At 46.1% G+C, this 23,881-nt stretch overlaps 1 protein-coding gene across 2 annotated transcripts in view; it reads left to right on the top strand.

Annotated features, from left to right (window-relative positions):
- The window catches only part of ATP9A (ATPase phospholipid transporting 9A (putative)), a 168,654-nt gene that overhangs the window by 38,165 nt on the left and 106,608 nt on the right, over positions 1 to 23,881 (top strand). For both annotated transcript variants that reach the window (XM_039479637.2, XM_074406664.1), the window contains exons 3-4: positions 578 to 691; positions 9,870 to 9,978. In XM_039479637.2, the coding sequence (XP_039335571.1) occupies positions 578 to 691; positions 9,870 to 9,978 (223 nt within the window). The remainder of the gene's footprint in view (positions 1 to 577; positions 692 to 9,869; positions 9,979 to 23,881) is intronic.

Genomic DNA, 23,881 nt, shown 5'->3' with positions numbered 1-23,881 from the left:
TACAGGTGCCTGCCACCACGCCCGGCTAATTTTTTTTACTTTTAGTACAGACAGGGTTTCGCCATGTTGGTCAGGCTGGTCTTAAACTCCTGACCTGAGGTGATCCGCCCACCTTAGCCTCCCAAAGTGCTGGGATTACAGGTGTGAGCCACCACGTCCAGCAGCAGGATGTTTTTTAAATACTGTTCATTTCCCAGCCGACCGTGGGGGCTCATCCCTGTAATCCCAGCACTTTGGGAGGCTGAAGTAGGCAGATCACGAGGTCAGGAGTTCAAGGCCAGACTGGCCAACATGGTGAAACCCCATCTCTACTAAAAAATACAAAAATAAGCTGGGCATGGTGGCTTATGCCTGTAATCCCAGCCACTTGGGAGGCTGAGGTAGGAGAATTGCTTGAACCGGGATCTGGGAGGCGGAGGTTGCAGTGAGCCTTGATCCCGCCTGTGCACTGCAGCCTGGGCTACAGAGCAAGACTCCATCTCAAAAAAAAAACAAAAAATTATTCATTTTCCTCCAGATGTTCCAGATCTCATCAGACAAGCCCTGAGTGTCTCTTCTCTGTTTCTCTCCATTCCAGGTGCTGTTCAACCAGTTCAAATACTTTTTCAACCTCTATTTCTTACTTCTTGCCTGCTCTCAGTTTGTTCCTGAAATGAGACTTGGCGCACTCTACACCTACTGGGTTCCCCTGGTGAGTTAATCGGCATTGTTTGTTCAGTAACCTTAGAGGTTTGGAAACAGAAAGTTCTTTGTTTCTCTCAGGCATCTGGAATGGGATGGTGGCCTTGTAAGGGAAAGGATGCCCTCAGGCCAACACATTGGGAGTCCCTGAGACTTTAGTGTTGAAGCTCCATTTCATACACCACCTGGATCAAACTATAGCAAAGCCTGTGCCGTTCATTCATTCAGTCAGCAGTTGGGTCTTGCATGACCTCAGCAAGGATTTATTGCATGCTTATTGCATATGTGCTAGTCTAGACTCTGGGAACACAGTGGCAAACGAGATCTCCTGTCCTGATGGATTGTATCACAGGTTGAGCATCCCAGATCCCAAATTCCAAATTCTCTAAAATCTAGCTGGCCATGTTGGCTCATGCCTGTAGTCCCAGCATTTTGGGAAGCCAAGGCAGTCAGATTGCTTGAGGCCAGGAGTTCAAGACCAGCCTGGGCAACATGGTGAAACCCCATCTCTACTAAAAATTACCTGGGTGGGGTGGCACACATCTGTAATCCCAGCTACTTGGGAGACTGAGGCACTAGAATCACTTGAACCTGGGAGGCGGGGGTTGCAGTGAGTTGAGATTGTGCCACTGCACTCCAGCCTGGGTGACGGAGTGAGATGTGTCTCAAAACAAAACAAAAACAAAAAATTCTGAACGAATAAAAATAGTGCTCCAGAAATCTGAAACCTTTTAAGCACTATTTTCAGATTTGAGATGCTCAGCTAGTAAGGATGGTGCGGATGTTCCCCACTCTGAAAACATCTGCAGTCTCAAACACTTCAGCTCCCAAGCATTTTGGATCAGGGACGCCCAACTTGGATTGTTTTCTAAGCTCACATTTTCTTTGTGTCTAATGTAGAGTATTTGAGTGTGAGGGGTTGGAAAAGTAGCAGAGTCTGTGCTGCTGTGCACATGGTGTGTAGCAGAACTGAGTAGCCCCCTCTGCTCCTTCTCTGGCTTCCTTTTCTTTCTTCCCTTGCTTTGGCAGAGGGTGGTTGAGGACGTGCTGTGTGCCAGGCCCTGTGCCGAGCTCTGAGGGTGCAGCCATGAACAGAGTAGACAAACATTTCTGCCCTGTGGGACTGACATCCAGAGGGGATAGACAATAAGCCAGTAAATGAAATCGTTGCAAATCGTGAAAAGTGCTCTGATGGTAACAGAATAAGGTCATAGGACGGATGGGGTATCCCAGGTAGGTTTGGTATTTTTTGCACAAATGAGGGTGAAGGATAGGAGATGTGGAGAGGCAACCTTAGCCTGTGTGGCTGTGAAAGACCTCCTGAGGAATGATGGGAAGTAGAATATTCCAGCAGGCAGCAGCGCAAAGGCCCTGCAGCAGGCATGTTCTTAGTGCATTTGAGAAACAGAAAGAGGTCCAGTGTCACTGAGCTGTGGAGAGGAGAGAACTGATACCCTTTTTCTCCAAACAGAGATATTATGAGATGCAGTTGCTGTTTATAGTCTCACCAGGTGGGACCCAGGGGAACACTCAGATTTTCTGTTCATAAATCTTATTAATATTTTTATTTGTAATTAAAGAATTTGCTTTTAGGCCGGGCGTGGTGGCTCACGCCCGTAATCCCAGCACTTTGGGAGGCTGAGGCGGGCAGATCATGAGGTCAGGAGATTGAGACTATCCTGGCCAACATCATGAAACCCCGTCTCTACTAAAAATACAAAGATTAGCCGGGCATGGTGGTGCATGCCTGTAGTCCTAGCTACTCGGGAGGCGGAAGCAGGAGAATTGCTTGAACCCAGGAGGTGGAGGTTGTGGTGAGCCACTGTACTCCAGCCTGGCAACAGAGCAAAACTCCATCTCAGAATGAAAAGAAAGAAAGAAAGAAAAAGAAAGAAACAGAAACAATAGACCTTTTTGCTGTTGGCAGCAGGTGAGGGATGATGAGGATTTGGTGCAGAGGTGCTTGTGGAACGGAGGAAGCCAGATGCTCAGGGGCCTGGGAGTGGGTATGCCTACGCTGTACGTGCCATGTTATCAGGAAAGTGATACCAGCAGCTCTTGCCCTGCGAAGAGGAAGGGGGTTATTTCTTCCTGCGTTACAGGCGTGAGCCATGGCGCCTGGCCTGCCTTTTATTCTTTGAAGTGTTTTTAATCTTATTGTGCCAGGACTGCTATCTTAAGTCACCCCAGTGCCTTTCTGGAAGTCAGTGAGTTACAGGAAATGAAATACATGAAATGTGCATTTAGGGTGTTTGGAACCCTTAAGAACAAAGTTGTTTCTTCCTTCAGTGGGAGGCCAGACTGGTACTTGGGGTTGTAAATATAGATCGAATTGTTAATGTGAGTTTATTGCACATGCCATTCTGTTTCCCTTACTAGTGTTGTCCATGTCAGCAGTGGTGATGGCAAACTCCAGCACCAGCCAGTGAGGGGAAGCAGGTGGCTAGAGTGAGCGGTGGGGACCGGGGTGACCTGGAAGCCTCACGCTCTTCTAAAGGGGGCCCGGCCATCAGTTCCAGTCAGTGTCTCCTTGCTAAAATGATGCCCTGAGGCTGGGCCTGTAACTCCCAACGCTCTGGGCTCTGTAATCCCAGTGCTTTGGGAGACTGAGGTGGGAGGATGGCTCAAGGGCGGGAGTTTGAGACCACCCTGGGCAGCATGTTGAGACCTCATCTCTACTGAAAATAAGAATCAAAGTTAGTCAGGTATGGTGGTGTATGCCTGTAGTCTCAGTTTCTTGGGATGTTGAGGCAAAAGCATCACTTCAACCAGGAGTTTGAGGCTGTAATAAGCTATGATCAGGCCACTGCACTCCAGCCTGGGTGACAGAGCAAGACCTTGTCTCTTAAAAAACAAAAACAAAAAAATAAACACAAACCAAATAAAATAATGCTCTGATTTTCCAAAAGAAAGCTGAAGTCCTGACTTTCAATGTAGGCCATAATAATTATTACTATTATTTTTTTGAGTCTTGCTCTGTCACCCAGGCTGGAGTGCAGTGGTATGATTTTGGCTCGCAGCAACCTCTGCCTCCTCGGTGCAAGCAATTCTCCTGTCTCAGCCTCCCAAGTAGCTGGGATTACTGGCATGCACCACCATGCCCAGCTAAGTTTTGTATTTTTAGTGGAGACGGTTCCACCATGTTGGCCAGGCTGGTCTTGAACTCATGACCTTGAGATCTGCCCACCTCAGTCTCCCAAAGTGCTGGGGTTGTGGGCATGAGACAGCACACCCCACAATTACTATTTTTAAAAAATTTATTTCCACTGAGGCCCTTTCAGCCTCTACCCCCATCCTCTGCTGTCTCCCAACTGACGGGCCTGTTTTCCCTTGACTGGAGCTCAGGACAGAAGCCAGACAGTTAACAGCTCGTCTCTAGGTTTTGGCGCCTCCAGCAGTGTGGTAGTTCCAGGTTGGAGGCCCTTTTATAGTCAGCATTTCCTGCGATGGCTAAGTTGGGGGATATTTACATTTTTGCCTCTCTTTCCAGGAACTACAGGAAAAAGGGCGTGGGGTGAAAAAGTAATTAGACAGCATCTACTTCTAGGTGACCATAACTGATTTCCCTTAATAAATTTTTTTTTTTTTTTTTTTTTTTTTTTTTTTTTTTGAGACGGAGTTTCGCTCCTGTTACCCAGGCTGGAGTGCAATGGCGCGATCTCGGCTCACCGCATCCTCCGCCTCCTGGGTTCAGGCAGTTCTCCTGCCTCAGCCTCCTGAGTAGCTGGGATTACACGCACGTGCCACCATGCCCACCTAATTTTTTGTATTTTTAGTAGAGACGGGGTTTCACCGTGTTGACCAGGATGGTCTCGATCTCTCGACCTCGTGATCCACCCGCCTCGGCCTCCCAAAGTGCTGGGATTACAGGCTTGAGCCACCGCGCCCGGCCAATTTTTTTGTATTTTTAGTAGAGATGGGGTTTCACCATGTTGGCCAGGCTGGTCTCAAACTCCTGACCTCAGGTGATCCACCCGCCTCAGCCTCCCAAAGTTCTGGGATTATGAGCGTGCGTCACCACACCTGGCAACCCTTAATAGATTTTTATGTAAAGAGTCAATTTTCAGTTCTTGGCTAGAACACATTTTGAAATGTCTTCTGACCATTCTGAAAGTCGCCTCACTTCAAACCCAGCTCCTAAGTGCAGTGGTTCTGAATGAGGGCTTTGGAGCCAAGTGGTTTGGGTTTAGCCCCTTTCTTTCTTTCTTTCTTTTTTTGAGTCAGAGTCTTGCTCTGTCATTTAGGCCGGAGTGCAGTGACAAGGTCTCAGCTCATTACAACCTCTGCTTTCCAGGTTCAAGCAATTCTCTTACCTCAGCCTTTTGAGTAGCTGGGATTACAGGTGGCCACTACACCAGTTCATTTTTGTATTTTTAGTAGAGATTGCTTTCACCATGTTGGCCAGGCTGGTCTCGAACTCCTGACCTCAGGTGATCCTCCCACCTTGGCCTCCCAAAGTGCTGGATTACAGATGTGAGCCACTACACCGGACTGGGTTTAGCTCTTAACTGCACTTTGGGAAGCCGTGTTATTTGAACCCAGCCTACTTTTCTGAGCCTCAGTCTTGTCATTTGTAAAAAGGGACAATCCTTTCTACTGCCTTGGTTTGTTGGGAGCTTTAGATGAATTACTGCAAGTAAAATGCTTCATGTGGCTATATAGAATTCTCAGGAAATGTTCTCATTTTCATTTTTAAATTCTGCCGCTAATGACATGTTTTTCATTGTTCAGATTACATTTTAGTTTCCCCCCGCCCCCCGCAAGACAAGGTCTCATTCTGTCGCCCAGGCTGGAGTGCAGTGGTTTGATCTCGGCTCACTGCAACCTTTGCCTCCTGGGCTCAGACAGTCCTCCTGCCTCAGCCTCCTGAGTAGCTGGGACCACAACAGGAGCCACCATGCCCGGCTCATTTCCCTCCCCCGCCCCCAGGTTTCAGGTTTCTGTTTTCTTTCGTAGAAACTGGCTAATTCTTTTTATAGTTTTTGTAAAGATGGGATCTCCTTGTGTTGCCCAGGCTGGTCTCGAAGTCCTGGGCTCAATCGATCTTCCTGCCTTAGCCTTCCCAAATGCTGGGATTATAGGTGTGAGCCACCACACTCAGCCACGTTTTAGCTTTTAATAATTTTTTTCTTGGTACTAATATATTAGGGAAGAAGTAACTTAGGAGAGCAGAAATAATCTGTAACATAGTATGATGACAAAATAAATTTAGGGTATTTTTGGTATTGAGATATAATCTATATACCATAAAATGCACAGATCTTCAGTTTCCGATTCATTCAGTTTTGACGTTCATCAACACCCACATAAATACCACCTCAGTCAAAAGACAGAACATTTCCATCACTCCGGGAAGTTCCCTAGTGCCTGTCCCTGTCACCCCACATACCCCCTGCCCCAGACAACTGCTTTGCTGATTTCTATCTCCCATAGATTAGATTTGCTTTAGTGAATTCATTTTTGATGTACAACTTTACAAAAGAGGCTTGCACCTTCCGAGTTGCTTGTCTATGAGTTATCACTGGCCTGTGATTCTTTTTTTTTTTTTTCTTTGAGATGGAGTCTCGCCCTGTTGCCCAGGCTGGAGTGCAGTGGCGCGATCTCGGATCGCTGCAACCTCCGCCGCCTGGGTTCAAGTGATTCCCCTGTCTCAGCCTCCTAAGTAGCTGGGATTACAGGTACCTGCCACCATGCCCGGCTAATTTTTGTACTTTGAGCAGAGACAGTGTTTCACTGTGTTGGCCAGGCTGGTCTCAAATTCCTGACCTCAAGTGATCCACCTGTCTTGGTCTCCCAAAGTGCTGGGATTACAGGCATGAGCCACTGGGCCCAGCCACTTGACTGTGATTCTTCACCAGCTTAGACAGTTGCCTCCTTCAACACCCCCTTGCCCTGCCCCTTAAAGCTTCTTTCTAAATATCTGTGGATGGATATTAAGGACCTCCTAAATTAGATGGTTGGAATTTATTCCTGGACTGCATTTGCATCTCTTTGTAAAGCAATTTCTAGCTCAAGGCATGGCATGGCCTCTAGGATGAATGAGAGCTATGTGTGTATGTGTGGGGAAACATGATAATTTAGGAGGTGGTATTTATTTGCAGCAGGGAGGTTAGTGCTTCCCCCCTGTCTTTGCATGAGCAACATTTTCCATGAACATCAGTGGGATTTAGCCAGGCCCATGCAGAGACAAATAGAAACTTGCAACATTAAAAAAAAAAACAAACAACAACAAAAACTTGGGTTTTGGCACAGAGCAACGTAATAGCAGCATGGTGGAGCGGGGAGTTCTGCAAACCGGTCCTGTGCTCCTCCTGAAACAGGTTTTCTGTCTCTCCCTATGTGGTCTGGTTATGCTTTGATTCTGAAATGTACCAGTTTTCTTTTGGCTGCAGTGTGTACTTTACATCTGATTGGAAACAGGAGTAATCCTTTGATTGTAAAGATGTATGGGCATTGGGAGGAGTTTCACAAAGCAGCACATCTCTGGATAGATTTACATAAGAGATTTAGGCCGGGCGCGGTGGCTCAAGCCTGTAATCCCAGCACTTTGGGAGGCCGAGGCGGGTGGATCACGAGGTCGAGAGATCGAGACCATCCTGGTCAACATAGTGAAACCCCGTCTCTACTAAAAATACAAAAAATTAGCTGGGCATGGTGGCACGTGCCTGTAATCTCAGCTACTCAGGAGGCTGAGGCAGGAGAATTGCCTGAGCCCAGGAGGCGGAGGTTGCGGTGAGCCGAGATCGCGCCATTGCACTCCAGCCTGGGTAACAAGAGCGAAACTCCATCTCAAAAAAAAAAAAGAGATTTAAAGTCCTTTGAATCGAAGCTAATATATTTCACAGTGTAAACAGTATGAAAGTGAAATTCTCCAAGAACCACAACTGCTAACCCTTGGGTGGTGATGCTATCTATATTAAAAAAAATAACTGTCCTGGCAAGCTCTAAAAGGGGTTGGGGGTGAGGAATGACAAGGAAAATGAATGACTATAAGCACATAAGTAGAATGAATGACTGATTTTGGCTTTATTGATTACAAGAGAAAAAAAAATCTAGATTGGAAGTAGATTCTACTATGGGTTATGCCCTCCACTCAACCAGATTTTATGAGTCGGGATTCCCAACTCAGGGGAAGGCTGGGGAAGTTTAAAATTTTTATTAGTTGCTACTTATGCAATTAATACCTTAATGTGGTTTCCTTATAAAAACTTAAAACAGCTGGGTGCAGTGACTCATGCCTGTAATCTCAGCATTTTGGGAGGCTCAGGTGGGTGAATTTTGTGAGCTCAGGAGTTTGAGACCAGCCTGGGCAACATGGCAAAAACCCATCTCTCACTGGGTGTGGTGGCTTAATTCCAGCACTTTGGGAGGCTGAGGTGTGCAGATCACTTAAGATTAGGAGTTTGAGACCAGCCTGGCCAACATGGTGAAACCCAGTCTCTAGTAAAAATAAAATATTAGCTGGGCATGGTGGCGGCTACCTATAATCCTAGCTACTTGAGAAGCTGAGGCCAGAGAATCTCTTGAGCCCGGGAGGCGGAGGTCACCGTGAACTGGGATTGTGCCCCTGTACTCCATCTTGGACAACAGAGTGAGTCTCTATCTTAACAACAACAACAACAACAACAACAACCACCACCACCCATCTCTACCAAAAATACAAAAAATTAACCGGGTGTGGTACCACAGGCCTGTGGTCCCAGCTACTCGGGAGGCTGAGGCGGGAGGATCTCTTGAGCCTGGGAGGTGAGATTGCAGTGAGTCAAGGTCATGTTACTGTACTCCAACCTGGGCGACAGAGCAAGACCCCATCTGAAACAAACAAACAAACAAACAGAAAAACCCAAAAAACTGAAGACATTACAGATAGTCTGAAGCTTGTTTCAGTCCCTCCCTATCCTGATCCTAGTCTCTTTCCTGGCAGAGAAATCTAGTTGGTAGTTAAGGAAATTGAAAACATTTAACAGTATATAGAATCTCTGTTGCTATGTATGGCCATGCATGGTGCCTCACACCTGTAATCTCAGCACTTTAAGAGGCTGAAGTGGGTGGATCACGAGGTCAAGAGATCGAGACCGTCCTGGCCAACACGGTGAAACGCTGTTTCTACTAAAAATACCAAAATTAGCTGGATGTGGTGGCGCATGACTGTAGGCCCAGTTACTTGGGAAGCTGAGTCAGGAGAATTGCTTCAACCCAGGAGGTGGAGGTTGCAGTGAGCTGAGATCGAGAGATCGTGCCACTACACTCCAGCCAGGTGACAGAGTGGGGGTAAAAAAAAAAAAAAAAAAGTATCTTTGTTGCTATATATGTGAACGATGTTACAGTGTATGTCCTGAAAGACTGATTTTTCCACTTGGTTCTGTGAATGCAACAGATGTATCTTACTCCTTTTAACTGTTCCTGGCCGTCCCTCTCACTGGCTCCATCTACCTGTGTTTCTCCAGAGCAGGCGTCCTCAAACTTTTTACACAGGGGGCCAGTTCACTGTCCCTCAGACCGTCGGAGGGCCGCCACATACTGTGCTCCTCTCACTGACCACCAATGAAAGAGGTGCCCCTTCCTGAAGTGCGGTGGGGGGCCGGATAAATGGCCTCAGGGGGCCGCATGTGGCCCGAGGGCCGTAGTTGGGGGTAGCCTGCTCTAGAGGCAGTAAAGATTGATTGCCTACATTTTGATTCCCGTTTATCACTTGGTAGGTGCCTCAGTTTCCTCATCTGCATGGGGATCTTAGTTATGGGAGTGTACCTCAAAGGGTTGTTGTGAGGGTGAGAAGCACCTCCAGTAGGGCCCAGCACATGGTGGGTGAGAGACAGTGTTTGAGGTCACCATCACTTGCTTGGGGAAGAACAATTTGAGTGTTCCTGTGTTTGTCACTCTCACCCCAAGGTGGTAAATGCAGACATCCTTGTATGTGTGTGGCAGCGAGTGTGTCTGTAGGGTAGTGTTTCTGCAGGGTGTGTTTGTGAGTGTGTGTTCCCTGAGTGATTCGGAGAGAGGGGCTTGCAGGGGGCAAGTGCATTTGGAATAACTTGAGGCACTCCCTGCCCGGGGGCGCTTCGAAGGTCCTGCCCTGCAGCAATCCCAAGTGGCCTCTCGCCTTTTCTGCCCCTGGCACCAGGAGAGGACAGTTGGCTGCAGTGGGGCTCACTGCCTGTAGCAAGGCTCACTGTCGTCTGTCTCTGCAGGGCTTCGTGCTGGCCGTCACTGTCATCCGTGAGGCGGTGGAAGAGATCCGATGCTACGTGCGGGACAAGGAAGTCAACTCCCAGGTCTACAGCCGGCTCACAGCGCGAGGTCAGCCTCCTGGCTCCTGGGCCACAGGGGTGCAGGTCAATCATGGGCCACTGACAGTCAGGGGAGAAGAGTTCAAGGCCTGGGCCGTGGGTGTGGGAAGGCCACATGGCTGAACGGTTGCTTCATGGCCCCAGCACCAGGGAGGCCTCCATCTGCTCTGGATGACAGGTCGATGGGGTCCCACCAGTCCCCGGCGGCATCCACAGGCCTCTTGGTATTGGTCTTGTCAAATAACTTGTGTGTCATCAGCCTAGGATGACGTTCTGTGTGCTGGCATCCTCGCTGGCTAATCCCTTTCCCTTTTTGCCACCTGGCTGAGGAGGGAAGGAGGGTACCCCTGCTGTTCACATGGCAGACTGGAAAGTTTTTTTCGGCAGTGATTACTTTAAAGCCAAACTGTTGCAACTTGAGTACAGATTTAGGTAAATACTGCATGCGGGAAGATTTCTTTGAATGCATTTTATAAATCCTGGAAATTGAAGCCTGGAGAGTGTGGAGTCTGATCCAAAGACAGTGACCAGATGTGTATGTCAGAGTTGTATGTTTTGGCTCAAAAACGATTGAAATTTTGGACTGGTACAGTGGTTCACATCTGTAATCCCAGCACTTTGGGAGGCTGATGTGGGCGGATCACCTGAGGTCAGGGGTTCAGAACAGCCTGGCCAACATGGTAAAAGCTGTCTCTACTATAAATACAAAAATTAGCCGGACATGGTGGTATACATCTGTAATCCCAGCTACTCAAGAGGCTGAGGCAGGAGAATCACTTAAATCTGGGAGGTGCAGGTTGCAGGGAGCCGAGATCATGCCATTGCACTTTAGCCTGGTGACAAGAGGGAAACTGCTTCTCTCTCTCTCTTTTTTTTTTTTTTTTGGTTTAGACAGAGTCTCACTCTGTTGCCCAGACTGGAGTTCAGTGGCACGATCTCAGCTCACTGCAACCTCTGCCTCCGCAGTTCAAGCAATTCTGCTGCCTCAGCCTCCCAAGTAGCTGGGACTACAGGCATGCACCACTATGCCCAGCTAGTTTTGTATTTTTAGTAGAGACAGGGTTTCACCATGTTGGCCAGGATGGTCTTGAACTCTTGACCTTGTGATCCATCCGCCTCAGCCTCCCAAAGTGCTGGGATTACAGGCGTGAGCCACCGCGCCCAGCTGGAAACTCCCTCTCAAAAAAAAAAAAAAAAAAATTGAAATTTTAATAAGTTTCCCACGGATATGAAAATCCTTTCATCATTGACCCCCTTGCAAGATATGTGCATTCTAAACAATAGAACTTCAAAACCCACTCAGACACACCATGGAAAAGCCACAAAACAACCCAGCCAATGTTGGCTTCCGTTTCTTTCTTTCTTTTTTTTTGAGACAGACAGGCTGGAGTGCAATGGCGCCATCTTGGCTTACCACAACCTCTGCCTCCTGGGTTCAAGTGATTCTCCTGCCTCAGCTTCCCGAGTAGCTGGGATTACAGGCATGCGCCACCATACCTGGCTAATTTTTCTATTTTTAGTAGAGAAGGGGTTTTTCTGTTTGTCAGGCTGGTTTTGAACTCCTGATCTCAGGTGATCCACCCACCTTGGCCTCCCAGAGTGCTGGGATTACAAGTGTGAGCCACGGCGCCCAGCCGTTGACTTCTAGCTACAACAGATTTACTGTAAGGTTGCATTCAGAAATGAGAGAATGTTACCTAAAGTTTGCTAATCTAGCCAAGGAAAATCTATTTGATTGTCTTCTGAGATTCCTGATCCCATTCAGGGATGGATGCTATTTAAAGAGGTTGAGGGGAATAAAGGCTGTGCCTTGCCTTCAGGAAATTGAGAATTTGGAAAGAGATAAGATGGATAGATGCCAAGGGATTTAGCACCCAAGCCAGGCAGGGTCTGAACTGCTGTTCTGTTAAGTGCTTTATGCTTTCAAGGAAGTAGTCCATCCACAGTTTCTTGGGGGTTTTCAGTAGTTTTCCTTTTGGGAAAAATGTCAGAGGTATATGTTTTGGGCCAAAAAAAAAATGGAAATTTTGGCCAGGTATGGTGGCTCATGCCTGCATTCCCAGCATTTAGGGAGGCCGAGGCAGGCGGATCACCTGAGGTCAGGAGTTGGAGAGCAGCCTGGCCAACATGGTGAAACCCCATCTCTACTAAAAATACAAAAATTAGCCAAGTGTGGTGGCAGGCGCCTGTAATCCCAGCTAGTCAGGAGGCTGAGGCAGGAGAATCGCTTGAACCTGGGAGGTGGAGGCCGCAGTGAGCCAGGATTGTGCTATTGCACTCCAGCCTGAGGGGCAAGAGTGAGACTTCGTCTCAAAAAAAAAAAAAAAAAAAAAAAAGCAAATATTAATTGTATTTTTCAAGAGTATGAAAATATTTTGTTTTAGCGTATTTGAATACATTGTCATGGTGGGTGGTCTTAAAACTGTGCAAGTCTCTGTGAGAATGGTGAATTCTGAGTTGGTATAGAAATGCTTCATTCATGCTAAACTACTGTATTTAGGACATCTTGCTACTAAAAGAAAAAGAATCAGTGTAATCTTTGCAGAGGCAGGTGGCTTGGGCTTTCCGAGTGAGTGGTCAGAAGACCTCTCTGGAGGGCTTTTTCTTGTGTGGTTCGTGTGTATTAAAACCTCCCTTAATAACATATTCTTACTATAACATTTAAAACGCCTGGCAACCAACAAAAGCCCCATCGGGGAGAGTGCGGTGGATCTCTTTAGAGCTCGGGAGAAGAGGCCTTCGGATTCCATTCATTCATCCATCCAGGCTTCCACCCTTCTTTGGTTCTTTTCATATTGCAATTGCTTTTCCCATGAATGATTTTTCTGCCCTCCGCTGCACACCCCTTCCCGGCTCTTGCTTTAACTTCACCCAGCTCTTGAAAAGGTCCTAAGGAGAATTAGCAGATGGCTCGAGCATTAAAAACGTGTCTTCCTTTGTGGGTCTCCCTTTGTGGCCCGTGGCGTCTATTGTCATGCCAATGGCACTGTAGGGAAAACAACACCGTTCTGAACATTAACCCAGACCCTAGCGCTGCAATTTGTTATGAAAGCCCAAGAAAACACTGAAGAAACTGTCAGCTTGGAAAGCGATCCAGGCGCGTTTAGTTATTTGTTATGCTTTTGGGGAAGGGCCAGGGTAGCAAACCTCAGTTGGGAGATTGCAGGGAAGAGGGAGAAAAAGAAGCCTTTTTTTGACTTTCCTGTCGAAATCCTTCATAGTATTTCCTTGAGTGAAACTTCACCATCTTGACTTAGTAAGATCAAAAGCAAAATGAAACAAGTATGTATATGTATATTCATGGCGGGCTGTTACTTTTTTATCACATGAAGTCTTAAAATGTACTTTTCAACACTATTTTGCAGGGTGAGAATGTTCAGGAATCATAGTGCCTTGATGACTAGGTTTTAAGCCATGGTATTTACCTAGTTGCCACATCCTTTTGTGTACTTGTGCTTTTATAGTTAAAAAAAATTTTTTTTTTTTTGAGACGGAGTTTTACTCTTGTTACCCAGGCTGGAGTGCAATGGTGTGATCTCGGCTCACCGCAACCTCCGCCTCCTGGGTTCAGGCAATTCTCCTGCCTCAGCCTCCTGAGTAGCTGGGATTACAGGCACGCGCCACTATGCCCAGCTAATTTTTTTGTATTTTTAGTAGAGACGGGGTTTCACCTTGTTGACCAGGATGGTCTCGATCTCTTGACCTCGTGATCCACCCACCTCTGCCTCCCAAAGTGCTGGGATTATAGGCTTGAGCCACCATGCCCGGCCCCTACAGTTAAATTTTAAAATTTATTTTTGCAATAATTCCTAACTAGTCAAAATTTGCCAAAATGGTATGGAGAACTCCAATATGCCCTTAACCCAGATTCATGAATTATTACATTTTGTCACGGGTATTTATTTATTTAGAGACAGGGTCTCCCTGTGTCACCCAGGCTGGAGTGCGGTGGTGGGACCTCAACTCACTGCAGCCTCCACCTTCCAGGCTCAAGCGAGCCTCTCGCTTCAGCCTCCGAGTAGCTGGGACTGCAGGTGTGCACCACCATGCCCTGCTAAGTTTTTATTTTTTATTTGTAGCGATGCGGTTGGCATGTTGCCCAGGCTGCACAGTTGCTTTTTTTCTTCTTTTTTTTCTTTCCCCTGTGCAGGCTGGAGTGCGGTGGCACATTCTTGGTGTACTGCAACCTGCACCTCCCAGGTTGAGGCGATTCTCCTGCCCCAGCCTCCCGAGTAGCTGGGATCACAGGTGTGTGTCACCACACCTGGCTAATTTTTGTATTTTTAGTAGAGATGGGCTTTCACCATGTTAGCCAGGCTGGTCTTAAACACCTGACTTCAGGCAATCTGCCTGCCTCAGCTTCCCAAAGTGCTGGGATTACAGGCTTGAGCCACCGTGCTGGCCACAGTTGCTTTTTAATACTTTCTTTTCCCCATGTAAATATACATATAGGTGTATCTGGGGTCATTAGAGACAAGTTGTAGACATAATTCCCTTTTTTCTTTTTTCTTTTTTTTTTTGAGACAGAGTCTTGCTCTGTCACCAGGCTGGAGTGCAGGTGGCGTGATCTCAGTTCACTGCAACCTCCGCCTCCCAGGTTCAAGAGATTCCCCTGCCTCAGCCTCCTGAGTAGCTGGGACTACAAGCCCGCATGACCATGCCTGGATAATTTTTTTTTTTTTTTTTTTTTTTTGTATTTTGGTAGAGATGGGGTTTCACCATGTTGGCCAGGCTGGTTTTGAACTCCTGACCTTGTGATCCACCTGCCTCTGCCTCCCAAAGTGCTGGGATTAAAGGCGTGAGCCACCGAGCCCGGCCAATTCCCTTTTATGCCTTAAATACTTAAGTGCTTAATTCCTTAAAGGACGTTTCTCTTATATAACACAATTATGTACAATTTCCAAAATAAAAAAAATCGAACATCAATATATTGCTATTAATCTAATTTAGAATCCATTTTAACATTTTGCCACCTGTCCCTAAAACGTCCTTTGATAGCATTGTTTTCTTAGTTGAAGAAGAGACGGGGTTGGTCAGTTTTATTTAGTTGTCCTCTCTCCTTGGTCTCTTCCAACCTGGCAGAGCACCTCGGTTTTCTTTGTCTTTCATGATCTTGACATTTTGAAGAGGACAGGCTGGGTTCGTCAGTTACTTTGTATCCTGGCCCTCCATTTGTACTTGTTGGATGTGGCCTCGCAACTAGATTTATTTATTTAGTTTTTGAGACGGACTCTCGCTCTTTTGCCCAAGCTGGAGTGCAATAGCATGATCTCGGCTCACTGTAACCTCTACCTCCTGGTTTCAAGCAATTCTCCCTGCCTCAGCCTCCCAAGTAGCTGGGATTACAGGTGTGCACCACCATGCCTGGCTAGTTTTTTTTTTTTTAGATACAGTTTTGCTCTTGTTGTCCAGGCCAGAGGGCAGTGGCACAATCTCAGTTCACATAACCTCCGTCTCCTGGGTTCAAGCGATTCTCCTGCCTCAGCCTTCTGAGTAGCTATTACAGGCATGTGCTGCTACACCCAGGTAATTTTTTGTATTTTTGGTAGAGACAGGGTTTCTCCATGTTAGTCAGGCTCCTGACCTCAGGGGATCTGCCTGCCTCAGTCTCCCAAAGTGCTGGTATTACAGACATGAGCTATTGTGCCTGGCTGTGTTTTTTTTTTTTTTTGAGATGGAGTTTCGATCTTGTCCAGACTGAAGTGCAGGGGCGCCTTCTCAGCTCACTGCAACCTCCACCTCCCTGGTTCAAATGATTCTCCTGCCTCATCCTCCCAAGTAGCTGGGATTATAGGCATGTGCCACCACATCCTGGGCTAATTTTGTATTTTCAGTAGAGATGGGGTTTCTCCATGTTGGTCAGGCTGGTCTTGAACTCCTGACCTCAGGTGATCTGCCCACCTCAGCTTCCCAAATTGCTGGGATTACAGGTGTGAGCCCCTGCACTTGGTCACACCATGTGTTTCTTAAGTGACAGTAGGTGAATTAATGGAGGTATGAGCCAGGGGTGATGGGAGTCCATCGGAGAATGGTGATGTCTTTCCGGAAGACCTGACCTTCATCTTGAGTCTTAGAGGATGGAAGAGAGCAGGACTGGCTATATGATTTGTAGGACCCAATTCAGATGAACATGTGGGACCCTTATTCAAAAATTAGTAAGAATCTCAAGATGGCAACAGCAGGGCCTTGAACCAAGTACGGGACCCTCCTGAACATGAGACTTGTGGCACGACTCACATGGCATGCCCTGGTAAAGAGTTCTCCAGAAAGAACTTCAAGTTGAATCCAAGGCCGTAGCCTGTGACGGCAGGGGTGGCAGGCTACGGAACCCCAGGTTCCAACACAAGCTCGTTGTTCTCAATTAGGCTGAATTTCCTGAGCCTCTCCCTTGTGGGAGAACAGAAGAAAAGACCACACAGGCCAGTGAGATCCTGAGGCTCTGAAAGCGTTGATTCTGTGTTTCCAGAATTCACATCCAGTACAGGCATGTCTTAGGACAAAGGTGGCACTGAGCTGTTTGAACAACTGCTGTTCAAACTAGGAAGCAGGAGAAAGAATGAAGAAAGGCCACCTGCTGTTAGCTAGCTAGGTGCTAGATAAGGTTTTAATCCGTAGTTTATTTTTGAGATGGGGTCTCACTCTGTCACCCAGGCTGGAGTGCAGTGGTACAGTCACAGTTCACTGGAGTCTCTACTGCCCAGGCTTAAGTGATTCTCCCACTTCAGCTTTCCAAGTCACTGGGACCACAGGTGTTCGTCACGACACCCGGCTAACGTTTTAATTGTTTGTAGAGATGAGGTCTTGCTGTGTTGCCCAGGCTGGTTTTGAACTCCTGGACTTAAGTGATTCTGCTGCTTTGGCTTCCCAAATTGCTGGGATTATAGGCATGAACCACCATGCCCAGCCTAGTCTGTAGTCTGCTAGACAGCCCTGTGAAGGTAGCTTTTATGGGTGTGGATGTAGGGAAGGAGAAAATGCCTTTTTCTCACCCATTGCTGGGTTCATGGCTGAGGCCCTGATACAAGGAGGAAAAGCATCCTCTCCGGGATGCTGAGTTAGCAAAGGGCGGATGTGGGATGTGAATCCAGGCTTATTTGCGTATAAAACCTTATCCTTTAAGTCTAGGTACCTACTATGTGTCAGGAGCTCACCACTTTTACATGCAATATCTCAACAGTTGCCACAATGTTCAGCTTTAACTGTGGGAGGCTGAGGTGGGCAGAACACCTGAGGTCAGGAGTTTGAGGCCAGCCTGACCAACATGGCAAAACCCTGTGTCTAGTAAAAATACAAAATTAGCCAGGTGTGGTGGTTCAATCCTAGCTGCTTGGGAGGCTGAGGCAGGAGAATGGCTTGAACCCAGGAGGCGGAGGTTGTGCTGAGCCGAGATTGCGCCATTGCACTCCAGCCTGGGCAGTGAGAGGGAAACTCCATCTCAAAAAGAAAAAAAAAAAAAAAAAGATTTGAGTCATTTTAAAACACATCTCTGAGTCCAAAGAAACGTATCAATCTAACCTCCTCATTGTAGGGTTGACAAACTGTTGAAAACCACATGGGGTAGTGCTTTTGGATAAACAAGCATCTCCTTTCCTCCTACTTAAAATTCACATTTAAGTATCAGAGACTTAAGAGCTGTTCTTAGACCTTGATGAGTTTTTATGGTTTTAATTATAGAGCTGTCTTCCTAAGTTAATAGCATTCAGTGGCCCTGGAAATAAAGCCGGAAAAGAGAAGATCTTGGAGTTGTAGCAGACCCAGTAAAACGTAGTTTTGCTACTCAAGAGAATTGGGTTGGACTGGAAAAGAATGATTAGTGAAGGAATTATTTCTCTTTATTCTTGCCTTCCCCAAGCCAAAAGTTTAATGGGGGCAGGGGGTTGTCTCGATTACTACAGGTGGTGAGGGAAATTGGATTTGCGTTTTCACAAGATGAATTCCGTGAGTCTTCATACAGGAATGCTTTCCCAGACTGACTTCTGATCAAGGGCTAAATGAAGCAAGCGGACAATTAGCAATGAAAGAAGGGCAAACAGAGGCATAATTAACACAATTGCTGATTCTTCTTTCCTGCTGGGGACATCTGGGCAGGCTGACCATAAGTCAGAAGCCAAAGGTCTATGCTCTTTTGCATATCTTCAGCTTTCTCCTACATATGTGATATAAAAAATTGACCTGCTATCTTCCTTTTCCAATTCTTTCTAGATAGTTCAGCAATATTCTCTGCTAACCCTTTCCCATTTACAGACTCTCCTGTAACCTCAAGGATCTTACTTCCATTTGAGGATATATTTTTTCAGTTTAGCACAAAACCCACGTTGGACCATTATCTAGGATTGCAATTAATGTGACTTAAATTTCAAGACCTAAGGATGCATGTTTTTCTTTTTTGGAGTTGTATGTCATTGGGGTTAGTCGGAAGGTATAATAATGTAGGGAGTTGTTTAGCTATTCATTAACTAAATTGAAACTCTATATTCCTAAGATATGCTTTATGATTTTTTTAAAGAAGAGAATTATATTGATAGACTTTGCAATGTTACTGCAGCAAAACTGCTGCAAAGATCCTTCACTGGGGACCTCAAGGACCATTCTGTGAGCAAAGAATTCCCTTCCCAGTTTCCCTTGTCTAAGATTCAGAGCATCAACAGGTATGAGTGATTCTCATTTATAACAGATTTTGCCAAATACTTTTTCATACTGTCTCGTACAGATATAAAATTGTTACTTACTTATTTTGAGAGGGAGTTTTGCTCTTGTTGCCTAGGCTGGAGTGCAGTGGCATTATCTCGGCTCACCACAATCTCCGCCTCCTGGGTTCAAGCAATTCTCCTGCCTCAGCCTCCTGAGTAGCTGGGATTACAGGCATGTGCCACCACACCTGGCTAATTTTGTTTTTTAGTAGAGACAGTGTTTCTCCATGTTGATCAGGCTAGTCTTGAACTCCCAAACTCAGGTGATCCACCCGCCTCGGCCTCCCAAAGTGCTGGGATTACAGGTGTGAGCCACTGCACCCGGCCCAGATGTTATTTATTTAAATCTACAAAGTTCAGATTTTCCTTTCAAAGTACTCAATTTCATTTTATTACAAGTCATTGGTAAACTGATCTATTGTTTAATTAAAAAAAAAAACAAAAACAAAACCCACCAAAAACTCAAACTTGCAAATTGCACTGCTGTCATTCCCGGAAGGTATTTCCCCCCGTGAGGGTGTTTTCCTGCTTCATCACTTTCGGTCACCATACACTGGCAAGACCATTTATATATTTATTTTAAAAGCCACTGTAGGGTATAAACTTGTTAGATTTAAACCACAGCCTTTTTTTTTTTTTTTTTTTTTGGTAAGTTCCCACTATTTAAACAAAGCCCCAGGAAGTGGTGGTGATTATTTATAATAATCCTTTCAACTCTTTGCCTGTTTTCAAGTAACAGTCTTTTCTTTGGCTTTGGGGAATGCAGACAACTCTATTTGAATATGAAAATTTCAACTTTAAACCTCTGAACTCTGCTGGGTCTGCAGAGGTGTTTTAATGTCAACCCCAGGAAATGTACACATGAAGCAGAATTTACAACTCATCACTGTCACAGTTAGATTAGAGTGTGAGTTAAAGAGTAATACATTAACCAGGGTGAGTGCATGGAGACTGTTGTTGGAGATCTACAAAAGCAATCAATATCCTGCACAAACAATGAAAAATACAAGTATAGCTGGAGGTGTTCAGGGTCACAAAATAGGCCCACACGTAATAGTGCCCTGGAATTTATTTAAAAAAAATTTTTTTTTTGGTAGGCTGTTCTGCAGTTTGACTGAATTGTCATTTGCTTGTTTTGACTCAAGGGAAACATCTGGTTTCTCCCTGCAATGTAGACAAACTGCTCTTATTCTGAAGCTGTCATCCATGAAAGGCATGGTTTGGGCTCAATAGGCTTGCTTATGAAAGGCTTAGGGTCTGTTGCTACAGAAATAAACAGCTCTAATAATTGGAAGTTTGTTCCCCGGTATAAAGTCTGATTGAGAGACGACTTGGGTGAAGTGGCGAAAGCTGAAAGGGATAGATTTATTAGAAGACTTTTCCTGATTTAGGATGTGTCAGGCAGAGAATTTTCCGCCTAACTTTTGCAAAAATCTCTTACCTTTTGTCGAGTTTCTACAACTGCATTTAAAAATCTTAGAGCCTCAGTATTGGAGATGGGGTGTTACAGGCTTCAGAAGAGAAGAGAAGAGAAGAGAGGTCTTAGGGGAAGAGTTCAGAGTTCCATGGCCTTGGTTCATAGGACTGGGCCAGGTTTTCCTGAGTACTTTATAAAGAAGATATTCTTGGGTGTTTTTACTTTTCTTCCGGATCAGCTACACAATCTGTGGGACCCAGTGCAAAATGAAAAAGGTGGGGTGGGGGGTTGTTCAAAAAATATTAAGATCAGATGGTTAGATCTTGAGTTTAAAAAAAAAAACAACTTATGAAGCATCTTAAGACGTTTAACAGTAAAGTGTCACTGAAGCTGGGCGCCCTGTATTGTTGTATTGATCCTTTTTCCATCTCAGGAGTCTCTGGGGAAGATGAGACCAAAACCAGCAACAACAAACAAGGAGCACTTGGGAAGTGTGCCCATCAGGGGCGTGTTGCGAGGGCATTTTCTTTCTTTTTCTTTTTTTTTTTGAGGTGGAGTCTTGCTCTGCCAGGCCGGAGTACAGTGGTGCGATCTCAGCTCACTGCAACCTTCGTCTCCCCGGTTCAAGCGATTCTCCTGCCTCAGCCTCCCGAGTATCTGCGATTACAATTGTGTGCCACCATACTCGTTTAATTTTTGTATTTTTAGTAGAGATGGGGTTTCACCATGTTGGCCAGGATGGTCTCGATCTCTTGACTTTGTGATTCGCCCACCTCAGCCTCCCAAAGTGCTGGGATTACAGGCGTGAGCCACTGCGCCTGGCCTCATTTTCTTTCCTGTTTAGGTAAACTGTAGGGAGAGTGCCTGCCCTTTTTTGAGATTGGTAGTAATTACGGTCAATGATGTTTTTCTTTCTCCTGGGACTTAGGAAAACAAGAACCTCTCTGTCAGATTCCTCTCTGTATCTTGTTGTTCCCCTTTTTTGCAACAATGTAGAAGACTCAGAACCCTGGTTGGTGTGAGGTTAGAAGTCAAGTGTTTTGAGCCTGGGTCCACAACCTTGCAAGGTTTTTCATTCTGCAAGTCAGTTCTGACCATCCAATCCCCAGTGATTCCCCCACTTCTCGCCTTGGTCTCTCTTTTCTCTCCCTCTTTGTCCCAGCCAACTTGAGAGCTCCTTAGAGAGGGACGTTTTAGTCAAATACTGACAGCCAAGCCTAGTGCCTGGCTGGCGGAAAACTCCAGTAAATACGGGAATGTAAATAACAGTATCTGCTTTTTATCTCATGTCTTCTTGCTGCTTTTTCTCCTTTTCGTTCTGGTTTTATTTGTATTTTTTCTCAACACACACCCACCCCCACCCCCACCCCCACCCCACCCCCACCCCCACCCCACCCCCACCCCCATCCCCACCCCCACCCCCACCATGCCCACCACCCTCACCCCCCATCCAGCATGAAGACCTAAACTACTTTTTTTTTTTTTTTTTGAGACGAAGCCTTGCTCTGTCTCCCAGGCTGGAGTGCAGTGACTCCATCTCAGCTTACTGCAACTTCTGCCACCCTGATTCAAGTGATTCCTCTGCCTCAGCCTCCTGAACAGCTGGGATTATAGGGTCCTGCCATTGTGCCCGGCTAATTTTTTGTATTTTCAGCAGAGACGGGTTCACCATCTTGGCCAGACTGGTCTTGAACTCCAGAGCTCGTGATCCACCCACCTTGGCCTCCCAAAGTGCTGGGATTACAGGCGTAAGCCACTGCACCCGATCATTTTAATTCAAATTAAACAAACAAACAAAAAAAACAGAGACAGGGTTTTGCCATGCTGCCCAGGCTGGTCTCAAACTCCTGGGCTCAACTAATCCACCCACTTCGGCCTCCCAAAGTGCTAGGATTATAGATGTGAGCCACTGTGCCTAGCTAAACTACATATTTTTCATTACCAAAAAAAGGCAACATGGGGCAAGAAGTCCACATTGACAGTCAGCACTCTAGTGGCTCAACAGAAGGGGAGAGTCAGGGACACTGTCATTTTCAAGCTGCGCATCCGAGGCTGGTCACCCCAGAACACTGAAATGCTAACAAATAACTATGGCTAAAAACCCCAAGTGACCTTCAGTGGTGCGGCTTCTGTGTCCTCCCTTGGAGGTGGAGCAAGAGCTCTGTTGGCGGATGGACGGTCCGTACAGTAGGTGTGTTTGTGTGAAGATTGGCCTGCTGGGGTTACTCAGAAACTGCTCTGCAAACACAGAGGATTAAAGGGGTTTTTGTTGAGGCAGAACAGATGGACAGAGAGAGGCAGAGTTCACATGAGTGGGTCATAAATCAGGACTTGCTTGCAGAAGGAAAAAATCTGAGTCTGGTCACTTAAAAATCAGAGCTAATTTTAATTGTTATCTTTTTCTTATTAGGAAAGCAACCTTATGCTTAATGGAAAAACAATTCATGTGAAGAATTTGGAAAATATCTGTGACAGAGAAAGCCCTGCTGTTCCTTTCAGTACAATCTCCCTGATTTTGTCGTCTGTCCTGTTAACGTACACACGTGTACCTGGGCGATTATTATTTAATAAGAATAAAAACATAGGCTTTTCTTTGAGTTAAAGAGGGAACCTATAACGAGAGCGTGAAGATCAGAACCCAGGTGTGATCGCTAGGGCCAAACCAGCGGCATAAATTTCGGTAATCAAACCAAAGACAATGTGTAAATTTATGTTTGGGAAAGTTGGGGCAAGCTCAAGTGAAGGAAAAGTTCATTGGCGCTGAGGGCCATGTTGAATTTATGATCTTTCTGAGCTCCCAGAAAAATGATGCGTCTGTGCCTGTTTCTCCTTCTGCCCCCTAGTGGAGCAAGAAGAGTGGTTCAGGCCCTGAAAGCGTTCTGCCAATTAGACCCTCTCTTTACCCATTTCCCTCTCTCTCCTTTTTTTTTTTTTTTTTTTTTTTTTTTGAGGCAGGGTCTTGTTCTGTTGCCCAGGCTGCAGTGCAGTGGCACAATCTCCGCTCACAAAAGCCTGGGTTCAAGCACTCCTCCCACCTCAGCCTCCTAAGCAGCTGGGAGTACAGGTCCACACCACCATGCCTGGCTAATTTTCTGTATTTGTTGTAGACACAGGGTCTTGCCATGTTGTCCAGGCTGGCCTTGAACTAATAGGCTCAAGCAGTCTACCTGTCTCAGCTTCCCAGAGTGCTGAGATTACAGTTGTGAGCCACCGTATCTGGCTTCTTTACCTATTTCTAATCATTTAATTGGATGTTCTCCAGTTTCTGTAAATATATTGACCAAAGCCCAAGACATAATAAAACGAGGCCACTGGGTCTCTGTCTAGCATGCCAGGGCTCCAGTTACTGGATTGAGTTTAACGTCATATTTTATGAAAATGAGGTACCATTAGAAGCTAGGTGCTCACTTAGTAGGGTGAGATGCTCACACTGCGAGAGTCCAGAAGCCTTACCGACAATCGAGGGCTGGTTTTGCTCACTGCCGTTAGCCGAGTGCTTTCTAGAAGTCAGCAGTGTTTGTATCAGACCTTTTGATGCCGGTTCTTACTGTTTCGTGACAGAATTTAATGACATATAAAAATTAGTTAAAATTGCTGGGTGCGGTGGCTCACACCTGTAATCTCAGCACTTTAGGAGGCTGAGGTGGGCGGGTCACTTGAAATCAGGAGTTCAAGACCAGCCTGGCCAGTGTGGTGAAACCTCATCTCTACTAAAAATAAAAAATTAGCTGAGTGTGGTGGCATGTGCCTGTAATCCTAGCTATTCAGGAGGCTGAGGAATGAGAATCGCTTGAATCCAGGAGGCT

Source organism: Saimiri boliviensis, chromosome 9, assembly GCF_048565385.1.
Source record: "Saimiri boliviensis isolate mSaiBol1 chromosome 9, mSaiBol1.pri, whole genome shotgun sequence".
Classification (NCBI taxonomy): Eukaryota; Metazoa; Chordata; class Mammalia; order Primates; family Cebidae; genus Saimiri; species Saimiri boliviensis.
The sequence above is the reverse complement of the archived record's forward strand: the minus strand, read 5'-3'. Positions and strand labels throughout refer to the sequence as shown.